The sequence below is a fragment of the Blastocystis hominis genome (genome assembly GCF_000151665.1).
Source record: "Blastocystis hominis, Singapore isolate B (sub-type 7) whole genome shotgun sequence assembly, scaffold_2".
In the NCBI taxonomy this organism is placed as follows: domain Eukaryota; class Bigyra; order Opalinata; family Blastocystidae; genus Blastocystis; species Blastocystis hominis.
The window spans coordinates 690,879-707,907 of record NW_013171827.1 but is presented as its reverse complement, the minus strand read 5'-3'; the positions used below and the strand labels follow the sequence as shown (position 1 = coordinate 707,907).

The following is a 17,029-nucleotide window of genomic DNA, read 5'->3' as shown; positions in this document are numbered from 1 at the left end:
GTGGGCCTTGCATAGTGTCAGAATTTCGATTGAAAGTGTCATGAACTGCCACATAAAATTACTTCGTGATAGCTTCCAGCAAGCTTATGATGAAATCAACAATGAGCTGAATGAGAAGCAATATGAAGTTAGAGAAGCAGAGAACGATTTACGCAATAGTGAGAATGAAGCAACGCAACTAAAGAATAGTATTTTTGATAAATGTGAAAATGTAGTCCTGGAGCTAAACACGAGCAGTGTTAAACGAATGAGAACTCTTGAGATGTGTAGTTTTATGATGGCTGTGAACAACCTAACGAAAGAAGGAGTGTCTTCTAACATGGATAAATGGCTATCGATGAAGAGAAAAATGTTTGGTGCTTTTCCGTTTGAGAAAAAATTCAAGCCTTTTTGTATTCAGATGATTTGGGTATCGAAAAATGTTCGTTGCCGAGAAATCAAAGTTAAGGCACCTGAAGGAATGGATGAATATGCGAAGGACTTTACGATCAGCATTAGTTCAAAAGTGCTGAAACAAGTATTGGAGTATCATAATGGATATGTTTTCGTTCTTCCTTATGCCCCGTTTAAGTGGGAATATGAGGTTGATATTGATCCGACCTCGATTGTGAACAATGGTGCTGGATCTAATATTGGTACAAATCTGTCTGCATCTCCATCTGCAATGAATTCCACTGTATCTTCATCTCCTCCTGCTTCTCCTTCATCTCCTCCTGCTTCTTCTACTCCTCCTCCTCCTGCTTCTTCTACTCCTTCACGAAGTGGATTGTTATCCTTCTTTAGACGAAACAGGTCATCTGCTGGTGCTAATCCTTCTGAACCTACCTCGACTACTCAACGACGTGGATTTTTATCTTTCTTTAAACGGAGTAAACCATCTGCTGGTGCAAATCCACCTGGATCTTCTACTGGAACAAACCCTACTGGATCCACTCCTGCTGGTGCAAATCCACCTGGATCTTCTACTGGAACAAACACTACTGGATCCACTCCTGCTAGTACAGATCTTTCTAAGTCTGTTGCTATAAAGCGTCGTGGATCTCCTACTCCTGCCAATCCTTCATCATTACCTTTTGATCCTTTTGTAAATGCAACAAGTCCTTACTTGGAGTTGTACTATTATTCTGATACCAAGGAATTAAGAAAGGTCAAGTATTCACCGTTTGGGAAATGCCAGAGTGATACGGAAATGCTCTATCTGTTAAAGCTGCTGCAGTGCATGATTAATTTGCAACGTATCACCAAATTCCAATATGAAACTCCGGATCTAACAGAAAGCGAAATAATTACGTATTATGAAAGTATGCATCCATCTGCTGATACCAAGATCCATTCATTCTATTTTGACAAGAATCATTTTAAACTGTTTAATTCAGGATCAAGTTCTGAAATTGGTTGTGATTATATAAAGAATGGAGACGATCTGCTTCCGATTCGAAAATACAACAATACGATCTATATGCACTGGACGATTAACAACCTTTTGGTTATTCCCAGATTATTAGAGCCTATTGCAGTTGTTAACCAAGAACCACTCATTGCTAATTTTACGAATGACATTCATAGCTATAATGGAATGCTAAACTCTGTACAGGAGAAAAAAGAAAGGCTTGCAACTCTTCAAACAGAAGAAAGAACAATCAACGATCGATTGCATAAAAAGGAAGAACTTAGAGATAACTTCATGAAATACTACTTACCCAGTGTATCTAGACTGGCTGCTTATCCCAATATTAAATTAACGCTTCATGATGCACTCTTTGTCTTATTTGACGGGGAACAAGTTTCATTCGCCCTTCCTGTTAATAAGAAATACGTTGCTCCTGATAATGTGATTGGACGAGATGGCAACGAGCTTTGGCTTCCGTTAGTTCGAACAAATAGCTTGCTAACGGTGAGGTTGACGAGCAAAGATTGTAATGTGATTCAGAAGGAAGGTGGGTTTGCGTTGATGGTAAAAGAGAAGAAAGAAAAGAATAATGTACTGAAACTCGAAGTTGAGGCAAAGTACTGTGGACCAAGAGTTGTTTCGGCTCGTGAAAGTTTCACCATTGTTTTCCATTACGGCAAAGAGGAGGTTTCGCATCCAGCAAGAAATGCAGTCACGACGAATCCTGCTCTCTACAATGACATATCGCGATACATTAATTCTTTGCGGAACAAGGATGTCAACAAGTTTATGCATCATTTCTCGTACATTCTGAGCTTTATTCTGTGTACAGATCAAGAAGATAAGAGAAAAAAACTGTTGGAAATTGTCCAGAATAGTGCAGAGGATACAGAGCTTTGTCATGCACTTCAGAAAGAAGCGGAAACGGTCCTGGAGACGTTGAAGCAATCGCATGCATTGAAGTGGAATCGCACAGACAGAGTGCAGTATCAGCCAACGACAAGCCGATTCTCCAACATGACAGGGATGAGCACCGTCGAGCAATTCCAGTATATTTACGAAAGACGAAATGAAACAAATGCGACCGATCGAGCAGCGGGTCGATCGAAGATGATCGAGATTAAAAGAATTGATGTGAGTCCATCTGAGAAGAAGCTGCCTCAGCCGATTCTTCGCACAATCTACTCACTCTCCTCTCAATTGGTGATACAGATGAAAAAGCTGCTAAAAGACAAGTGTACATCGACAATTGATATTATCGTTGACGCGAATTGCTCGATGAATCGTCACACTCGTCGCGTCCGATCCATCGTTACCTCTGTTTTGGTAACTCTCTGTGTGGAATGCGGATTTGAGTATCATCTATTTGTATCTTGTGGACGATATAAAGTGGCTGAGATTGTGAGTCCAAAAAGAAACATGGAAGATTTGTACTCACTGATCGTCGATATGGAGTTTTTGAAGGTAGTGGATTCATCACCGTTGGATTTGCTTTCCGTTGAGGGTCGTTTTAAGCGTGATGACTTTTTCTTCATTGTGAGCGACGGGTTCTGTAAGCAGCTTCTCTCAGGACCTAATGAAATAACAAATGCTCTAGCTTCTTATCCCAATATGTATTTGTTCTTCCTCACTCAGACTTCGAAAGCTTGTAGCAGAGAAGACATCAGCCATCTCAACGAAGAGCTCAATAGGAAGTTCGATAATGGCAAAAAACGATTTGATATTGAAACGGCAACCGACTTGTTGAAGCATGCGAGGAAACTAGGAGAACTTCCCTTCACCAAGGTTTCCGATGAGATCAACAGAGACTGCCAGATGAGTCCGGCTCCCAAACTGTCTTGGGAATGGATTGATACGTTCCCTGAAGAATGGCCTTGCACGAAGTCGATGGCTCGTGTGTATGGTCTGGAAACTCAAAACATGATGAGTGCCCTCCCTGTCGTGTCTGAAATGGACAAATGCATAAGGCCAGTTGAGCAGACTATCAATCTGATCGATTCCATAAAAAGTCCGATTCCTTCCAACAATCTTGTAGACGCGCTTTACACCACTCTGCTTTCCCCTCCCATTCCGTCTCATGTCGTGTATGCATCTGAGGGCCGAAGTGTGTCCTTCTTGCGACATCACCAGTCTCTCGCTAGTTCTACGAGAGACTTCTTCAACTGGTGCATTCCTACCATCCGTCCTCGCTCTGCTGTGAGCATTGTGATAGACTGCTCGTCGCGGGCGTTCTCGCTTCTCAATCGCCAGCACGCTCTTTTCACCGTGTTTTCCGTTCTGCGCAATCTCAGCACGATGGGCATTGCGTGCGCTGATGTATGGCTCGCTCATGAACAAACAACACGCGTCGCTACAGGCATTTCTGCCGATCAGCTATGGACGAACAGCATTCTTGATCCGATTTATGAAGCCTCATTAAATCCCTACTCACCCACATCGATTGCTCATACGATCAAAGTGGCCGGATCGACGTGTGCATTGAGAGATATGCCGACTGTGATGTTGGTGTTTACCAACGGAGTGACGGCCGACAGAGTCCGAAATGAGATCCAGAGTGCGATGCTATCGATGAAGGTGAGAGCTGTGGGAATTGGAATCGGTTCCTATTTGAACATGTTCAGTCATTTCTTGCCTGAGATGGTGTGGAATGCGAACCCGCTGCATCTGGCCGATTCGATTCTCAATTTGCAAGCGCCGAATGCATTCGATGTAGAGAACGGTGTACTGGAAGTGACAAGTGAAGATGGAGTTCTAACAGAATGCGAAGACATTTTTCACAAGGCAGAGATAGAAGGAATTATGAAGAATATTGCTTAGTCATCTGGCAGTGTCTAAAAGGAGAGAATAATGAGGTTATTGTTGTGCTGTTTGTTAACGATAATAATACGCAGGAAAGAAAAAGGATTGGATGGCGAGAAATCAATAGTAATGATGAAGCGCCGTAAAGAATTCAAAAGAGTAGTGGAAATACAATTCAGGCAAGGATTCCTGTTATTAGACTGTTTTGATTGTAAATTCCACTATTCTACGAAACTTAGCACATTCTCTAGCGTATCAGGTTTCAAAAACAACTTCCTATTTATGTTACACCGATTCTCAAAATAAGCCCTTATTTTTGCCACTCATTTCCAAAATCGATTGCCACCATCTTATTCTCATGCAATACGGCAATATATCGGATGTGAAACAGGCGATCAACGTATTATTCGAACCGAAAGGATCATCACTAGCTCTTGTACAATTCCAAGGATCAAAGTGTCCAACGGAATGCAAATGAATGGTTGCAACATTTCCAAAAGCAGAGCGAAGCGTGGGAAGTCGCTTCCGAGTTGCTCAAGGATGATAACATGCTAGTTGTATTTTTCGGAGCACACACCCTCTGCAAGTATGTTCCTGTAGTTGTTTGATTGATTTAGCAAAATCCGATATGACCTGAACGAGTTACCCGATTCTACGATTCAGCAGCTTTTCGTTATGCTGTTTGATGCAGTCAAGCATTTCAAAAACGCGTCAACTTCGGTGCGTAACGAGATTTGCCTAGTCATTGCTACGTTGTTGATTCGATGGACCGGCGTTACAGACATTGTCAATGTAGCTGTTCAGAACATCGGAACAAGCGAAACCGACACCATGTTGCTGAATGTGCTCAGTCTGCTCCCTATCGAGCTGCAAAGTCGACGGGTATTTATCCACTATTTCGTTTGAGATGCTCATGGCTAGATTCCCATTTTCGAGAAGCAGCGCGAGGAAAAGCTGGCCGACATGCAGCAGAGTGCGTCGAATGTCCTTCAGTACCTAAATCACCTTCTCCAAACCTCTTCAGACAACGAAGAGCTCGTTGTATGCTCCCTCTTCTCGCTCACTCTCTTCAGGAAAACGTGTTTCGATGCTTCGAAGCGTGGGTTCGCCTCGGGAGTTTCACAGCCGAAGAATTGAGTTCCACCATCCTGCTTCCCTCTCTCTTCAAAGTCGCACTCTTCCTCCTCTCTTTGATTCTCTAGGCAATCCACATTCCTGAGCTTTTTGAAGTGTGTAGCGATGCACTGAACGAAGTCCTGACCGTGTTTTCGGACCTCGCGCGAGACACTTCGGTTATCGACATTATTCTTCCACAAATCGCCGGAATGAAACCCCTGGCGATCGAAGCAGTGTCGAGTCATGATTTCAACATGTGTCGTCGCATCACGTTGATCTATTCGCAGCTAGGAAACGACTGTTTATCGCTTCTGATTGATGATAGCAATGCGTACAAAGGCGAGTTGTTGGATGTAATGATCGGGGTTTTGATTGAGAGTAGACGATGTTCATCTTGTATTCCTTCCCTTCGATCGATATTGCCGATCTCTGTGTGCCTTTCTGGGAAGAATTGCTCGTCGTGTTGCAGAGTCCCGAGCCTGGAACGCCCGTGTATCAACTGGTGTATCAGCTGATGACCGCCTCCTTGCCGCATTTGAAATTCCCTTCGGTTGGGTTTGTGGAGTGGAGCTGAAGCGAAGGACGCTGCGCAGATGAACGAAGACGATTTGTTTAACTTCCGAGAAAGACGTCGCGAGGTGAGCGTATTGGATTCGAATACTCGAGTGAGATGCAGGAAATTGTGAAGAACTGCTATTTGCTGCTGGGAGAAAACGTGGCGATTCGGTTTGTGCTGCAATCCTTCGATGAAGCGACCCAAGAAGTAGGGAGCCAATCCTGAAAACGAAGTTCTAGTTCATGCAAATGAACGATGCCGAGAAGTGCAATCAGTGGCAGCGTGTAGAGAGCCTGCTGTACTTGCTGCGATGCATCGGAACGCCCTTCGATTTGACGATGCAGGACGTACTGCATGTGGTCGATGTGGTGTTCGCGTTACCGTCCATTTTGCCGCTTGAGCAAGCATCACTGCGTTTACTGAGCACGTATTGCCGCCTTCTTCGCAATGAATACGCGCTTCTGGAGCGGATTCTGAACTTTTTCTTCCAGAAAGTGGAGAATCCGGAGCTGCAGCGAGACTGCGTGGATTTGTTTCTGTCGGTGTGCAAGGACTGCGCATCGTCGATCATTCGAAACATGGAATTCACAGGTCGAATTGGGAGAGGGAATTGACGGACAGAGCGACTGCTTCAGTTGTATCAAACAATTCCGGCGCAGATGACCGGATCCGATAAATGCATCGTAGGCCAGACAGCGAGATAATAAAACGCAGGTTCTTGAAGGATTGTGCAACGTCGTTCGGATGCTGCCTGCAGAGCAAGCGGTTTCCTACGCCATTCTCTATCTCGACTGGATCAAGTCCTCCATCCGGACGATCTGCGAGATGCACGCGGTGAACGGCGCGGCGGAAGAGCTCGTGACGGTGATTCATTTGATGACGGTGGTGATTCGGTACGTCGCTCGACCGAACAGCAGCACGACCGTCTCCTTCGTGAGCTATTTCGAAGAGAACTGGGGTCTGTTCAGCGAGATTCTTTCGGTGTTCGGGCAGAACGAAGACGTCGTAGAGGCGATTTGCCGCTTCTTCAAATACTTCATGCGGCAAAACCAGTCACGATTCACCTCGCTGCTTCAGTCGACGACGAATTTGATCCTCGAAGGCTTCCGACAGACGCACATCAGCAGCTATATCTATTGTGGCAGCGTGATTGTCGGCGAATACGGCTGCTATGAGAGGTGGAAATCGGAGAAACGCCTCATTTCTAGCTGTCAGTCCATCATTCATCAGATTCTCACCGAATTCTGCGACTCCACGTTGACGTTTCTGGCTTCTTCGCCTGATGCCTACACTCAAAACCCGTTCATTGTGGAGGATTTGTACGATTTGTGCGGTCGATCTTTGCAGACGATTCCTCAAGTGATGTTCAGCGTGGAGGATGTGATTCTTCGCATTACGCAGGCGGCCATTGCAGGCATTCAGCTGCAGCATCGTGAAGCGAATCGCAGCATTCTGCGCTACTTGGACTGCTTGTTGATGTTTGGACGCGAGCAGAAGCCTGAAGAAGGAGAGATTGTGTCGAAAGAAGGCAACTATCGAGCGCAGATTCTTCGGATTCTTCAGGTTTGCGGGCAGGATTTGATGAATCAGCTGGTACTTGCGATGGGTGAATCTAAGTGGCAGATTGCAGCGTTGATTGGAGGACTTCCTGAAAGCCGTATCAAAGAGCTGGGAGTGACGGTGGTGAGTGTTCTGGCGAGCTTTTATGATTCCTTCGAGGATATTTTTATGAATCTGCTGTCAACAAGCATTGGATCGATTCCAGAAAAGCTCTTTTCGAGGCAGGAGAAGGAAGAGTTTTTGCAAGTGAGCGTGATGGAAGGTTGTGAGGCTTAGGAAATCTATCAAAAGAATTACAGTATTGGTCGTTTTGAGAAGTCGATGATTCGGTTGTCCTCTATTACACGGAGCCGAGCTCAGCATGAGTAGAGTGTTTTTTACTAGAAGAATTGTTTGTTTGAGAATGTTTACCTGTGGATCTGAGGATAGAGTATTGAAATTGGTTATATGGTGGATTTTGGTAAAAATGATGGACGAAGATTGCTACTGGGATATGGCACAAACTAAGAGGAAAGAAAAACAGTATTGAATCTAACAATAGGATATGCGTATCTTTACGAAACAATCTAAAAACTACAATAGAATACCATAATGAGCAATCTATCGAATGCTAATACGTATTCCCACTAATCCAGCGAACAAGTACGAATCTTGTTATTTTCTCTATTTTACTCATCACTACGAGTAAATCGACCAAGACTTTTGCCCAATTTCTGTCTAGTACACAAAACAAATCAGATCAAAAAGACAACGATAGTAATATGTAAGTATTAGTACACTCTCTACATTCAAAATAAGATTGTGACATTCTGCTTCAACATTTCAATTCGGTTACTACCACTCAGCAAATCATTACTCGGAATCCATCAAAATCCACTTCTTTTATGTGTGTTGATATCCTGTATTCATAGAAATCGATAGGATCGTAACATAATCCTTGTTTCTATCTTTTCAGACTAAATACTGTTTTTGTGATTTCCTGTCCTCCATACTTCCATTACTTAACTCATTTAGTCACAGAGTTACCAATCGTTCATATCCCTCTTACACTACTATTTCCATATTATTACACCGGAAGCTACTACAGCATCGTAAACAGCGAGATTTCTACTCTTAATGCTCATTGTTTCCATATAATGATATCATCATTACTATTCTATTCTATACTCCATACCCTATAACTTATATCCCATTGTTGACTTTTTCTCTGAACCTTTTGAATCACCCGGAGAGAAACATGGATTCTATTGCCCTACTCCACCCCTCTATACAGCACATGTCGGTATCATAGTCCTCCTTTCCAATTGATCCCTTTCAACTCAGTCGCAACACAATTCGAGGATCTCACGTCGGAATCTAATCTACCAGCAACACAATTGCTTAAGTATTTTTTCTATAATAAACGCAGCTCCTCTCAATCGTGTTGTACAACGTGCTATCCTCTCATAATCTTTTTCGTATGCTTCAACTTATCTTGCTTCTTGCTATTGCAACTTCGATCCAGGTTACAGGAAAACCGGGATTCCTTGCCTACACCGATTTCAGAGGTAAACCCTATAAGGTCACCTACGACGAACGATCCTTCTTCCTCGATGGAAAGAGAAGTATTTTCTTGGCTGGATCTGTCCACTATCCAAGAGCTACTCCAGGTTTGTTTTCTTTTCTTCTTGTTACGTACAGAGATGTGGGACACGATTCTCGATCAGGCTGTAGAGGATGGACTGAATTTGATTCAGATTTACACTTTCTGGAATCTGCATGAGCCGGTGAAAGGTCAGTACAATTGGGAAGGAATTGCTGATATTCGACTGTTCCTCCAGAAGTGCGCAGATCGCGGCCTCTTTGTGAACATGCGAATTGGACCTTATGTGTGTGCGGAATGGGACAATGGAGGTATTCCAGTGTGGGTGAACTATCTTGACGGTGTCCGTCTTCGTGCGAACAACGATGTTTGGAAGAAGGAGATGGGTGACTGGATGAAGGTGCTTACGGATTACACGCGTGACTTCTTTGCTGATCGCGGTGGTCCTATCATCTTCTCTCAGATCGAAAACGAGCTCTGGGGTGGAGCGAGGGAGTACATCGACTGGTGTGGAGAGTTTGCTGAGTCTTTGGAGTTGAACGTTCCTTGGATGATGTGCAACGGAGATACCTCTGAGAAGACAATCAATGCTTGTAATGGAAATGATTGCTCGAGCTATCTTGAGTCTCATGGACAGAGTGGCCGCATCTTGGTGGATCAGCCTGGCTGCTGGACCGAAAACGAGGGCTGGTTCCAGATTCATGGCGCTGCAAGCGCGGAGAGAGACGACTATGAGGGCTGGGATGCTCGTTCTGCGGAGGACTACACGTTTAACGTGCTGAAATTCATGGACCGTGGAGGCTCGTATCACAACTATTACATGTGGTTCGGAGGAAACCATTACGGAAAGTGGGCGGGTAATGGAATGACGAATTGGTACACGAACGGAGTGATGATTCACTCGGATACTCTTCCGAATGAGCCGAAACACTCGCACACCGCGAAAATGCACCGCATGTTGGCGAATATTGCGGAGGTTCTGCTGAATGACAAGGCGCAGGTGAACAACCAGAAGCACCTGAACTGTGATAACTGCAATGCGTTCGAGTACAGATATGGCGATCGATTGGTGTCGTTTGTCGAGAACAACAAGGGCTCGGCCGATAAGGTGATCTATCGCGATATCGTGTACGAGCTGCCTGCCTGGTCGATGATTGTGCTGGATGAGTACGATAATGTACTGTTTGAAACGAACAACGTGAAGCCTGTGAACAAGCATCGTGTCTATCATTGTGAAGAGAAGTTGGAGTTTGAGTACTGGAATGAACCAGTGTCAACGCTCTCGCAAGAAGCCCCGCGTGTTGTCGTAAGTCCGAAGGCGAACGAGCAGCTGAACATGACTCGCGATCTGACCGAGTTTTTGTACTATGAGACAGAAGTGGAGTTCCCTCAGGACGAATGCACACTGTCGATCGGAGGAACCGACGCGAACGCTTTTGTGGCGTATGTGGACGATCATTTCGTCGGCAGCGATGATGAGCACACGCACCACGATGGATGGCACACCATGAACATCAACATGAAGAGTGGAAAGGGAAAGCATAAGCTTGTTTTGCTCTCTGAATCCCTGGGAGTATCGAATGGAATGGATTCGAATCTCGATCCTTCTTGGGCATCGTCTCGTCTGAAGGGAATTTGCGGATGGATTAAGCTTTGTGGTAACGACATCTTCAACCAGGAATGGAAGCACTATCCGGGATTGGTTGGAGAAGCCAAGCAAGTTTTCACGGATGAGGGAATGAAGACGGTAACTTGGAAGTCGGATGTTGAGAATGCGGATAATCTGGCTTGGTATCGATCCACGTTCAAGACTCCTCAAGGACTCAAGCGAGGAATTGAGGTGTTGCTTCGTCCTGAGGGAATGAACCGAGGTCAGGCTTATGTGAATGGACATAATATTGGTCGCTATTGGATGATCAAGGACGGAAATGGAGAATACACTCAGGGATATTATCACATTCCGAAAGACTGGTTGAAGGGTGAAGGTGAAGAGAATGTGCTGGTTCTTGGTGAGACTCTGGGTGCGAGCGATCCAAGTGTGACGATCTGTACTACTGAATATGTTTCGAATTAATCCAGTTTAACGTGATGTGATGTGGCTGGTTCTTGTTTGTTCAAAACTCAAACAGATTTCATTAATTAGATTCTCTTGGTTGATCGCAACCAAAGCCAGCGCCAAACGCATCAGCGCCTTGTCTCCCTCGATGAAAATCACATCCCAGACGCGCACCACCGTCATCATCGGCAGCGTGTGAATGAACCAATGCATAAACCATGAAAGAGAAATCGACAGAATGTGCTCATCAAACGACTCCAAGCGCGAAACCAGCTCCGGAAACTCCTCGCGTGCGAACTCCGAGAACAGTTCCTGCATATCATCCATCCAAATCGAGCAAAACTGCATCAATCCTCGCTCCGCTCAGCGTTTCATCGAAATAATGCGGTGGAAATGAATACTGCAGAAGACCAACAAACGTCCAGAACGTTGTTTCCTCGTCAAGAATCACGACCAACAGAAGGGCAGCCAGCAGATTCATTCCTTGGCAGTATGTGAAGTCTTCGCAAACCACCGAGCTCGCCAGCAGAATCCGCCGAAGCGAAGCCACATAGGGGGCTTCTTCCAGGCGAGTCTCTCCCGCTTTCTCTTCTCCCACCACACGTTTCGCGAAGAGAGAGTGCGTAGGGAATGATGGCTCATGTATAATAACAAACACGCAAACCTGGTCGATCTGGTTTCGAATTCGCGAATCCAGTTGCGACTGATACAACTGCTGATACGAGTTCGGAGAACGAGCCTTCAACTCGCTTCCGCCGCTCAGCCGATACCAAACATCGGCTCGATATTCGTTCGGCACGCCTCCATGCATCAGCATTCGCAGCGTGTTTCGCTGGCGATTCATCGACGTGAGCGACTGTGTCCATTTCTTCCCAGACTGTCGCGACCAGCTGAAACTCAGCTTCGCCGTGCCGCCAAGATTTTGCAGAAACTCCTTCCAAGCAAGGGTGTGCTTCTCCCATCGCTGTGCGTTGGATCTAGCATGAACGCTCGCTTCCATCCCTACTGAATCCACTGCTTCTCCAAAATCGCGTAGCCCTGGCTCTGGGGAAACATGTAGCTATCCACAGCGTAGGGCTGCAGCGTGTAGTTGTGCTGGTTCTCGAAGGAGTCGCTCAGATCTTCGCAGGGAAGGATGCCATACTCCGGAAGGACGCGAGGGATCGAAGGAGCGGACTGGCTGCTTTGGTGGTTTTGGAAGGAAGAAGAGTTCACGGTGAGAATGTCGTTGTTGCTCATGTAGTCGCGGATTTCTTGGGGAGACACGGGGCTCTGCATGTAGGGGCAGGCGATTAATAGAACCAATGGCGGAATGTTCTAATATGAACAAAGAAGGGAATCGAGGGTTACTTTTTGTATCAGGTAAACGATCGAGTCGTAGGTTTTGTTAATCACAATTTCGTTGTTCACTGCAAGTAACACAGATCCAGCGAGTACAGAAAAATAGGAACTAGGAATCAAAGAGACGAAAGAGGAGATACGCAGAAATAGAAGAAATGTATGTGAAATCGCTGTGATCAAACTTCTTAATTTCAATCGTAGAAAAACGATCGGGCAAAATGATTTGCTCAATTCTTGGAATACCGCTCTCACTACAATAGATAAAGCAAAAATTAACAAAACATGAAACGATCTCTACTAATCAAGTTGACTTCGAACCGTTTTCCTTCGTTATTCAAAATACTTCTCAAAAGCTGGTCTTGATGCTCAATATCGCTCGTGTTCGAAAAATAAGTTCCTAAATAAGAAAAGGGCGATGAACCGAACCATTGATCGAATAGACTATATCACCCATGACAATGTCATTTAGTTCTTTCCAATCACTACATTAAAATAGGAAAATACGTGGTACTTCTTATACACTTTACAGATGTAGGGTAATCCACTCGCATTATCAATATTTATAGATATATAATCCAGAAAGATAGAAGCACCTAGAGAAAATATGTGGGTTTCAATCATACATGAAGAAACCAAATATGTTACAGATGTCCAAGTATCAGGAATCGGCTCGGCTTTCATAACAAAGATAATAGAATTCTAGAATAGAACGGAATGGATTGTAAAGAGAGTCCAATCAATATCTATAGCTATCAGAAGCTTCCTGTGTGGTCCCATGGTGTAATGGTTAGCACTCAGGACTCTGAATCCTGCAATCCGAGTTCAAATCTCGGTGGGACCTTCCTTTTGCTTTTATAAATTATTGTTTTCTATCTTTGTTTTTTTAGTAATATTGTATGGTTTAGGATAGACTTGATGCGGTAAACATTATTTCAAGGAGAGGACATGAATCAAGGTCAGGCTTATGCAAATGGACATAATATTGGTCGCTATTGGATGATTAAGGACGGAAATGGAGAGTACACTCAGGGATATTATCACATTCCGAAAGACTGGTTGAAGGGTGAAGGTGAAGAGAATGTGCTGGTTCTTGGTGAGACTCTGGGTGCGAGCGATCCAAGTGTGACTATCTGTACTACTGAATATGTTTCGAATTGAATCTAACACTGGTTGGATGTGATTTGAATGAGAATGCTGGATGAATGAAATGGAATTGCAATTTATAATCAATCAAATGGGTTGCAAGCAACAAATCCAAACCTGGTTTTCTGTGTGGTGTTATTCTGATAGATACACATGCTGATATTGCTATTATAGAAATGACGAGATGGATAGAATAGTTTATTGGACTATGGCAATGTGACACGATTAGGAACTATTAGTTTTTTGTATTTGCGTACTGGGATTGCAATTGTAATGCTGCCCGTTGGGTAGAAAAGGTGGATCCACAACAGGTAATTTGACTGCTTTTTGCTGCTTGTCTGATTCTCATATTTTCTAGCTTACCAGTCGGTATGAATCTCTGAAGTGTCTGCTACGTGAAATCCAGAGTGAAATTGTGAAGCGCCAGTCGTATTCGTACTCAATTTCGGGTTCTTCCTTTTTGTCTGTAATTCAGTCCTTGGTCAATCCTTCTCGAGATCAACGTAAAAGTTCTCGTTCGAGGTCCGAGACAAGACAGAAGAGTGTTCGTGTGGCATCTTCGCCCCTTATGTCGGATCTGAGTGTAAATGATACAGCACCCAATATGTCTATCTATTCTCCCTCCGTGGCCAGGATCACCCCATTGTCCTCTGCCTCTGCAACGCCACTTGCCATCAAATCGGAGTCTCTAACTCCTCGTTCCCAAAGTGATTGTGGTGAGGTAAGTCCAATGGTTCTAATTCGACGCAGAACGCCTTGCCTTCGCTGCAAACCCAGTCTATTTCCATGGAATCTTACGTAGAGGAGTGTGTTTGCGTGAACCCTAGAAGCCTGTTGCTACCCCTTTGCTGTATCGGCGCGTAGTGGAAGCCATGATCACCGTAGCGCGTATGGGTAGGGCAGACAGCAGCGATTCGATGCAGGCGTTCACACCGAATCAGAGTTGATCCACTGCACTGAAATGTATTTATCGAAGGAATGTCCGCAGCTGAGTTTGCCGCGGGTTTTGGCTCGGTTTCTCTTGCCGACCGTCTGCAGAGTTCTGCTTTTCCTCGGCATTCTCACGCCTTTTTCGGCCAATTCCACATCCAATTCCCCTTTCTCTCTTCCAGTTTCTCCAGTTTCTCCAGTTTCTCCAGTTTCGCTTCCCTCTTTTGTCTTCCTTCCTTGTTCGCAGACCGACTTTTCTTCGCGAAATCCCTCCGTCAACCCTTCGAATTTCGCTCTCCACGACTCGCTTCTTCGCATCAAAGAAGAAAATCCAGCGACTTCTCAAGCAGAAATCGATCTGCGGTCGCTTCCCGAAGGGACAAAGAAGCTTCTGAATGCGTGGATTGGAAAGAAGAGCGCGGAGTGGACGTCGACTTCCGCGCCGATCGTTCAATTCACCGCGAGTCTTCTCGAATCCATTCCACTTATGGGCGTTTCATCGGTGAATCGATCGAAAGTAGTTCCCTGTTTCTCCTTTTCATGCAAGACGCGCTTTGTCTTCCCTGCGTTTCTCTCGACTCTTCTCGTTTCGCCTTCCTTAACAATGCAGCAGCTCGATGAACTCGATTCTTCATCGCAAAGTCTTCTGTTTGTTCTCTTCGTTTTCATTGAGTCTCGTAGAATCGCAGCGATTTGCTCCGCTTCTTCTTCATCTTCTTCTTCTTCTTCTTCTTCTCTTGGAATCGGATCGGCTGTCTCTTTTTCACCATTCGATTCATCGCGAAAATCTTCCGTTTCGCGCGTCGGTCTGAGCGAAAACACGCCGCAGCTCGAATTTGTGGCTTCTGGAAAGTTTTGGAAGTGGCAAGCGGAGGCAGTTCGAGCTCGCAGAGAAGCGGAGAAGCTGTGCGGAAAAGAACGAAAGCTGTGGGCGGAGTTTTTAAAGCGATTCGGCGTGATTCTGCGTGGGTTGATTGGCTTGCAATTCCTGGATAGAAGGCGCTTTCAGCTCCAAAGAAGTTCAAAAGCGCGAGAATTCGATTCGACGCGTGCCTCGACAGCGCGAAAAAGACACGAGCGAGCTATCGCGTAGACGTTTGGGTTTGTTGGAACGCGTAGAATTGCTAGTGAGCAAGCCGCTGAGCAGCTTCGACAACGATCTGTACGTGTATTCTCGGCCGTAATCGATTCGAATTTGCTTGATTGCAGCATTCCTTGGTCGGAAGTGATCGAAAACTTCGTGCCCCCGAGCGAGCTTCGAAGCTCCCGATGACTTCGATGGGTTCAATGAATGCAATGAATGCAATGAATGCAATGAACTCGATGGGATTGAATGGGAGTGCGCCGGGTTTGGAGGAGGGAAAGCGGATTTCGACGCCGAAAGCGCGGATTGTGAATCGAAAGCGGAGCGTTGTGGGGAGAGAGGAGAAGATTGCGAGAGAAGGGAATGGGAAACGAAGTCGTGTGGTGGAGGAAGATGCGTATTACTTGAAAATGAATACGGAGAACTTGCAAGCACTGAAAGCGCATTTGGAAAGTGTGAAGCTAAAGGAGAAGGAGCTGAAGCAGAAGAAGCATAAACGGAAGGTTTGACTTCTTCGAATGCGTTTGTCTTTTTATTGTACTAGTAGGGGTATGAACCTTTGTGTGTTTGTTGAAAACCTGATTGTCATTATTATTTTCCTGTCTACTAGAATCCAATGTCTGAATTAGAGGTATTTTGTTGAAGATCGGAGTGAGCTCGTAGAAGAAATTTAACGAAACCGCTGAGTTTGTTCGTTCGTGGCATCCTGCCAAAACTGTGTCAAATGAGGACAAGCTCGCTGGATACTCTCTATTCAAGCAAGCCACTATTGGAGATTGCAACATTCCTGCCCCTGGAATCTTCTCGTTGACTGTATGTTGGATTTTCTTGTAGTGATGGATAGGAGAGAGCGAAGTGGAATGCTTGGAATGCCTTGAAGGGTAGAATTGTTGTTTTGATTCGGTGAGTTCGTAGGCATGTCGAAGGAGGAAGCTATGCAAAAGTATATCGATTGTATCGAGGCTCAGAAGGTTAAATATGCATAATTAGTGTGTTTGTTTGCTAGTTGTTGTCAAGAGTCAGATTTGCTTGAGGAAGCTACTCTCACGAAGCATATACCATTGGTGCTTTGTCAAATGTTAATACTGCTGTGTATCGCATGAAAGTTGAAGGAAATGATGACTTTGTGAAAAAGGAGTAATGAGTTCAGGAACTGCAAAATAGAATCATTATGAACCAGTAAATGAGGAATAAGCCAATAGTAGAAAGCAACAGCAAAAGATGAGTTCCAATGAATAGCTAGGTGAAATGATATTATGGGAATGATTGCTTGTGCTTTTCATAGCACCAAAAAGTGTTTAATATAGATCTTACTGACCTATGCTAAAACCAACATATAATGACCATTCTTTAAAAATGAAATACTATTTTGCATTTCAAGTTCCGAAGGTTAGTATGAATAAGACAATAAATGCTTAAACAACATCAAGATACCATAAATAGTCCTTTGAGTTGGTTTTCTGTGTTGAGAG

The 17,029-nt window shown here is 44.7% G+C and overlaps 8 protein-coding genes; 6 read left to right on the top strand and 2 right to left on the bottom strand.

Moving 5' to 3' along the window:
- Window positions 1-1,189: 1,189 nt before the first annotated feature.
- GSBLH_T00006466001 (uncharacterized protein) lies at window positions 1,190-4,207 on the top strand (the record flags this gene model as incomplete). Its single annotated transcript, XM_013041141.1, has 1 exon — window positions 1,190-4,207. One exon carries the CDS (start codon window positions 1,190-1,192, stop codon window positions 4,205-4,207), a length of 3,018 nt encoding a protein of 1,005 aa, XP_012896595.1.
- Window positions 4,208-4,547: 340 nt separating this feature from the next.
- GSBLH_T00006465001 (uncharacterized protein) lies at window positions 4,548-6,475 on the top strand (the record flags this gene model as incomplete). The annotated part of the gene is made up of 10 exons (XM_013041140.1): window positions 4,548-4,589; window positions 4,621-4,775; window positions 4,807-5,071; window positions 5,111-5,230; window positions 5,263-5,358; window positions 5,392-5,658; window positions 5,688-5,855; window positions 5,887-5,943; window positions 5,982-6,068; window positions 6,101-6,475. 10 exons carry the CDS (start codon window positions 4,548-4,550, stop codon window positions 6,473-6,475), a joined length of 1,632 nt encoding a protein of 543 aa, XP_012896594.1.
- A 2,405-nt stretch (window positions 6,476-8,880) lies between these two features.
- Window positions 8,881-11,077, top strand: GSBLH_T00002658001 (uncharacterized protein; the record flags this gene model as incomplete). Its single annotated transcript, XM_013041139.1, has 2 exons — window positions 8,881-9,070; window positions 9,102-11,077. The coding sequence occupies 2 exons, from the start codon at window positions 8,881-8,883 to the stop codon at window positions 11,075-11,077; spliced, it is 2,166 nt and encodes a 721-aa protein (XP_012896593.1).
- A 6-nt stretch (window positions 11,078-11,083) lies between these two features.
- GSBLH_T00002657001 (uncharacterized protein) lies at window positions 11,084-11,377 on the bottom strand (the record flags this gene model as incomplete). The annotated part of the gene is made up of 1 exon (XM_013041138.1): window positions 11,084-11,377. One exon carries the CDS (start codon window positions 11,375-11,377, stop codon window positions 11,084-11,086), a length of 294 nt encoding a protein of 97 aa, XP_012896592.1.
- A 1-nt stretch (window position 11,378) lies between these two features.
- On the bottom strand, window positions 11,379-13,081 carry GSBLH_T00006464001 (uncharacterized protein; the record flags this gene model as incomplete). Its single annotated transcript, XM_013041137.1, has 8 exons — window positions 11,379-12,036; window positions 12,066-12,376; window positions 12,410-12,509; window positions 12,541-12,694; window positions 12,744-12,797; window positions 12,827-12,882; window positions 12,912-12,993; window positions 13,024-13,081. The coding sequence occupies 8 exons, from the start codon at window positions 13,079-13,081 to the stop codon at window positions 11,379-11,381; spliced, it is 1,473 nt and encodes a 490-aa protein (XP_012896591.1).
- Window positions 13,082-13,345: 264 nt separating this feature from the next.
- On the top strand, window positions 13,346-13,558 carry GSBLH_T00006463001 (uncharacterized protein; the record flags this gene model as incomplete). Its single annotated transcript, XM_013041136.1, has 1 exon — window positions 13,346-13,558. One exon carries the CDS (start codon window positions 13,346-13,348, stop codon window positions 13,556-13,558), a length of 213 nt encoding a protein of 70 aa, XP_012896590.1.
- Window positions 13,559-15,796: 2,238 nt separating this feature from the next.
- On the top strand, window positions 15,797-16,066 carry GSBLH_T00002656001 (uncharacterized protein; the record flags this gene model as incomplete). The annotated part of the gene is made up of 1 exon (XM_013041135.1): window positions 15,797-16,066. One exon carries the CDS (start codon window positions 15,797-15,799, stop codon window positions 16,064-16,066), a length of 270 nt encoding a protein of 89 aa, XP_012896589.1.
- An 89-nt stretch (window positions 16,067-16,155) lies between these two features.
- GSBLH_T00002655001 (uncharacterized protein) lies at window positions 16,156-16,546 on the top strand. XM_013041134.1 has 4 exons: window positions 16,156-16,188; window positions 16,221-16,370; window positions 16,402-16,438; window positions 16,473-16,546. Exons 1-4 carry the CDS (start codon window positions 16,174-16,176, stop codon window positions 16,541-16,543), a joined length of 273 nt encoding a protein of 90 aa, XP_012896588.1. The 5' UTR covers window positions 16,156-16,173; the 3' UTR covers window positions 16,544-16,546.
- Window positions 16,547-17,029: the final 483 nt, after the last annotated feature.

Bases quoted from the DNA above. Each gene is read 5' to 3' on its own strand.
- GSBLH_T00002655001 (XM_013041134.1), top strand. The intron at 16,371-16,401 runs GTATGTTGGATT...AGTGATGGATAG, and splicing joins CTGGAATCTTCTCGTTGACT to GAGAGAGCGAAGTGGAATGC. The intron at 16,439-16,472 runs GTAGAATTGTTG...GTGAGTTCGTAG, and splicing joins TGCTTGGAATGCCTTGAAGG to GCATGTCGAAGGAGGAAGCT.